The sequence below is a fragment of the Gymnodraco acuticeps genome, unplaced genomic scaffold, assembly GCF_902827175.1.
Source record: "Gymnodraco acuticeps unplaced genomic scaffold, fGymAcu1.1, whole genome shotgun sequence".
Classification (NCBI taxonomy): domain Eukaryota; kingdom Metazoa; phylum Chordata; class Actinopteri; order Perciformes; family Bathydraconidae; genus Gymnodraco; species Gymnodraco acuticeps.
In genome coordinates this window covers 361441-366798 of record NW_022992103.1, presented here as the reverse complement: position 1 = coordinate 366798, position 5358 = coordinate 361441, and the positions used below count along the sequence as shown (strand labels likewise).

At 38.9% G+C, this 5358-nt stretch overlaps 1 protein-coding gene across 1 annotated transcript; it reads left to right on the top strand.

The window, feature by feature from the left end:
* The first annotated feature begins 1076 nt into the window (after positions 1 to 1076).
* Positions 1077 to 3431, top strand: LOC117537693. Its single transcript, XM_034203006.1, has 2 exons — positions 1077 to 1203; positions 2042 to 3431. The coding sequence occupies exons 1-2, from the start codon at positions 1129 to 1131 to the stop codon at positions 2906 to 2908; spliced, it is 942 nt and encodes a 313-aa protein (XP_034058897.1). The 5' UTR covers positions 1077 to 1128; the 3' UTR covers positions 2909 to 3431.
* Positions 3432 to 5358: the final 1927 nt, after the last annotated feature.

Genomic DNA, 5358 nt, shown 5'->3' with positions numbered 1-5358 from the left:
ATTATTGCACACGGACAGACACAACTTACTGTTATGGCTATGACTATTTTCCTGCTCAAAGTTCACACGAGACAGCTCGTTGGTTGATAGATAATGTACTAAGAAGAACAGTTAGTAACAATAAACTCTTGAGAAGACCTTTCAGAAAGATGCCCAGATCACTTCCCAGATTCACAAATGGGACAGAATGTGCTAATTGTGTTAGTTACTGCATGGATCAATCCCCTTTCATGGACTCAAATATAACCATAAGAAAACCCATCAGATCTAAACAATTTGCGCGTCCAGAAATAGTAAAGGATACAGAAAATTGGCCAGGTATGAATCCAGAGATGATTACTTTGGGGAAAATAAGGTGGTTGGAGACAAAACTCTGCTTGCTGAAGTATGGAACCTTGTTCCCGGACTGGAAAAGGCCTCAAGTAACAGAGGAACAAAGTCCTGGGTATACGAACATAAATTCAGATATAACTGGAATATATTTTCCAATGTTTAATCTCATCCAAAAAACTGGATTTTGTTTTCAGATATGGGCCGGAGAATCGGGATGGGAAATAACAGATTGGGATTTGGTAAAAGGGATTTTTTATGCAACAGGACAAGGCATAAAAATAGGTGTTTCAGGGATAATAACAACTGCAAGGGATTTGACAATGGGAATAGTACAGCCTTTAGTTGGGAGCATTTTGACGGGTATCGGTTATGCATTTGCTATAGGAGCTGCACTATTAATTGGAGTTATAGGCTTTAGGTTGTTTTCCTCTTTGTTTCCCAAACTTTGCAAAGGGAGGAATAAAACCAAATCTAGAACAAAGAAGGAATTGATGTTGGGAGAGAGGCCAAAACAGGTGAACGACATAAAATCTTGTATGAAATTCTTAAAACAGCCAATCTCTACAACAAAAAGAAGTGTCTCTTTCTGCGAGGATGATTTACGAGAGGTCCTAACACCACAAAAAAATTAAGGGGGGGGGGGGGGGGGGGGGCCCGGTAGTAACTCTTAAGATAAGCCGTTAGGACTTTCTATTTTAACAGGGCAGTTGGCCACCACAAGATAATCACTTTGGTCAGAATCAAGGACGAGGGAACATCGTTTGGATCAAACTAAGAAAATACTTAACCCAGGACATGATGAATATTGGAACCAGCACAAGGGAACCCCAGGATAATTCAGGGATTAATCTTGAGTTCAAGGAGGAAATGGTAAAATAAGTTTTTTAATATTCTTGTTATATTCTTTTTATTGACCATTATTAAATTTATTTTCCTTTTATTATTACTTTTTAACAGTTATATTGAAAAAATGTTGTGTTATACGCATTATACCCTCCATCATCATCTGTATACTTTAATGAGGCGAGGATGAAAATTCCTATATGGAAATTTTACAAATTTCGATTATTTCTTGTTTTTTACTGTTTTTATTTACACAGAGTACATAAGTAAGGGCTAATATGTCGTGAACGGAAAAAAAAAAAAAAAAGTTCATTAGGGCATGATAAGTTTTTTCCATTTTTACCCTCTCGCTGAAGAAGGGATGTTAACAGTTAACAGCTGGTTGAACAGCAAGAGATATAGTCCAAGGAATTCATTATAAACAGACTTGTTGCATATCCTTCTAAATAAGAATAGATATATACTATAAGAACTAATGACTAATGGAAGTTCTTACATCTATTTTTGATATACAGAAAGAATGGCAAGGTCAAGATCTTGGAGTCTACATGCACCAGTGTACAAGTTGTAAAGTGGATCGGGCTATAATCAAGGGGATCCTAGGGAATTACCTCTGTAGTTCATGTGCAATTCGGGACTATAAAGTGGAAGAGGATTTTTATTCTTTTATTCTCACACCTCAGGAGAATTGGCCTAGGACCCAGAATGAAGTTAAATTATGCCGTCCACCCTCAAGAGAGGAATATTGTGCTTTAGAGGAAATATTAGTGTACAAAAAGGATTATGTAGTGGTGTTAAATCCTGGTAATCGAAGAGTTTATCTAAGAGGAAAAGATACTCTTACGTATTATCTATCTACCCACAGGAGATTGATCTGTCGGATCAATTTAAAGGGACTCATCCCGAAAGTTCCTGTGCAGAAGGACCGGAAGGGGCAAGCGGTGAAAAGGAGGAGACTCGTAAGAGAAAAAAGCGATCTGATTCGGAGGTCTCCCCGGGTGCCCAAGCCAAAAGGATGTCCTTGCTGTCAATAGAGGAACCTGGAGTAACAGACCCCTTGGAAGGATTCCTGGGGGAAATTGTTTCAATTGAAACAATTATTAATGACTCAGAGGTCGCATACGTGTATGATCATAACTATATGGATGATATTAGTACCTCTGGGATCTACCAAGAGGAATTGAATCTACCAAGCGGAACTTCTTCAGGCACAGGGTTTCCTATAAAACCAATACCTGAAACCAGAAAACCGGTGCAGAATGGATCAGCGGCTGAGTCACCTATGACCCCGACAGAGGAGGAGGACGATTCTTCGAGTGCTGGAGGACAGAGTGCATCTTTGCCCAAAAAACCACTAAGATTGCAGTGGATTTCCCAGAAAGGACGACGACTACCTGACAACTGTATGGTCGACCAGGGTGTCTGGCCTTTCGTTTGGAGATGTCGTCCAGGGAAAAACTGCAACTCTTCCATGGTCAGGGTCAAGGATTTACAACAGATGGCAACTTGGATTGAGGAGTCTACACTGAAACAACAGATAGGCCCCCCGACCCTAAAAATGCCTGGCCGAGTGGGGGTGCTCACACAAATCTATCTTCATCAGGACGGCCCATGGGCTCTGTTTACTCTGGTACCTGACCTCGGTGACCTCAAGGACATTCCGGTGCGGTATTATGTTTTCAGTGTTGGCCACCCCAGGATTAACGGAAGGCGCCCTTATTTCTATTACTGAAAAACTTTTCATGTTATTTGATGCTGGAAGTTTTTCGAATATATGCTTACAATTTGTTCTGTCACTAGTTGATAACTTTGCGTTTTGAAAAGAGGGTGTTGAGATCTAGTATAAAGTGAATACTTAAAAAACGAAAGTTAATTAAAAAATCATATTCTTGTATAACCCACAATGATTGAATATGAATGTATGCTTATAATTTTTTCTGTTGTTATTTTGATAACTTTGCGTTTTTGAAAAGAGGGTGTTGTGAGTTTTCATAGCATGTTTAATACTTAAAAACGAAAGTTAGTTATAATCAAATATAATCAAATATATTCTTGTATAACCCACAATGAACATGCTTCATATTTTAGGGTTTTCTATAGTACAGTATAAACAAAACAAAGTGGTTTGTGTAGGTTGAGTGTGTAGGGGAAAATGATATATGGGTGTCTGTGAAAAGAATTGGCCGTTTTTCTCTCTCTCTCCTCTGGCAGCAGTACCCAGGGAGGGGGGGGGGGGGGTGGTTTAGGCCATAAAGCTATGGAACATGTCGAGTCATGTTTTTAGCCCTGTACAGTAGAAGCCATGCCCAGTTTTTCCTGATGTGGGTGTGGAAGAGGCGTTTTGGAAAATATTATCGGGGTTTTTGTGCATAAAAGACAGGGGTGAGAGTAAAAAGCTCCAGAGCTGGGTTAATAGCTCTCGGTAAGGTCCTTCTAGACGGGGTAAATATCTCTCGAATTTATTGGTTGTTGGCTGAGTGGAATGATTTGATGAGAGAAAGTGTATGAACCTTTATAAATACCGCGACCTGTGGGGAAAATCTGGTCCCCCGAATTTTGCGGATAGGAATGGGTTTTTGAAAGGTTAATCCGCCGTCTGTGTCGGAAAAAGTGTTTGAAAATTATAAATACCGCGACCTGTAAGGACCTTCCTTCGAATTTTGCGGATAGGAATGGGTTTTTGAGTGTTAATCCGCCGTCTGTGTCGGAAAAAGTGTATGAAAACTGATGTGAATAAATGGGTGAATGAAAAGTTGAATGCGCTTTTTATTGTCACCGGTCTTTTTACGAGGAAATACCTCTAAATTCTATCGGGAGAATTTTAAAATGTCACAACTGAAATGGGCAGTTGAAATTAAAACATTTTGGTAATAAATGTAAGACTGTGAATTAAAGTTTCATTTGAACATGATCACAGCACGGTTTTTTTGTTAGGATGATTATAATGTTGTAAAGAGAGAAGGTAAAAACCCTGTATTAGTTTGGACCTATTTTTCTTCAAATAAACTGAATCCCACCTGTTGGATTGGGATCCTTTAAAAGACACCTGTGCCCTCCTCTCCTGCGTCAAAGGTAAGATTGCACCCTGCCACACACACTTAGGTAGGAGCACACTCCATTTACTGATATCAAAATCCTTCGGGATCGCTTAAACAGATTAAAAAAGAGTTGTCTGAATTGAAACAGCAGTTAATTGAACCTTGGTTCTTCGGGAAGTTAGTAGAGGTGAGATCTTGCTGACGTTGGTGGATCTGAGCCACGCAGCAAACTTACATAGACTCAATAATCTTCGGAAAGGTCAATTAGGAGGTCAGAATAATTTGCCGGAATAAATTATCAGGACCTCTCAAAACTCTAAACAGAAGACAACGTGTAAACTATAAGAAATGAACAGTTGAAAGTTTACATTAAATCGTAACACATTTGCAAAATCAAAGCACACACTAAATATTAACACACATATCACAAAAGAGAAACATTTACCGTGTGCGCCTATTGAACCATGTAGATTATGCCAACGGCATGCGTTGCCATGGCAATTCCTTCTGACCTGACTGTGGTCATGACCTGGACATGGTCTGGACTCATCGACCACATCCCAAATGTGAACCATTCTATATTTCGCTATCCAGATAATAATCTACATTTTACAATTGTCTAATCACACTCAAATTTACTAAATCATAAATTGATAAGCAAGGCACACAAATGAACATCCAAATATAAACACTTCTCAGACCGTTACACTGGTTATTTGAGGTCGTTTTTCCTGGACCATCTGGTGTATTGTCCTCGTTTGCTTTTGTTTCCTGCACATCATGACCTGTGTTCTGAAAGAAAATAACAACAATATACTACAATGGATACTTCCTTCCCTCTAGATTCAGGTGTTTTTTTTTCAGGTGTCATTTTTCAAGGTTCTTTATTTTGTCATACGAACATAGCTACAGTGTAGTTATGCCGATAAAAATATTAGGTCACAGGCTTCTCCAACAGTGCAACACAATAACACAGCAACAGAAAAATATAGTGCAAGTAAATACAAAAAGAAAAATAGTTTAAAAAAGTGAAATAGTGCAATAAGAGTCTATATGCAAGTAATTGGAGTATGTTAATCTGTGTTGGTTATTATCGCGGCCAGGAGAGAAGCTTAAAAGGAGAGAAGCTTAAAAGGAGACTAAA

Excerpts from the sequence above, each read along its gene's own strand:
- LOC117537693 (XM_034203006.1), top strand. The coding sequence starts at position 1,129 with ATGATGAATATTGGAACCAGCACAAGGGAACCCCAGGATAATTCAGGG. Across the intron at positions 1,204-2,041 it reads TTGAGTTCAAGGAGGAAATG|GAGATTGATCTGTCGGATCA; the intron begins GTAAAATAAGTT and ends ATCTACCCACAG.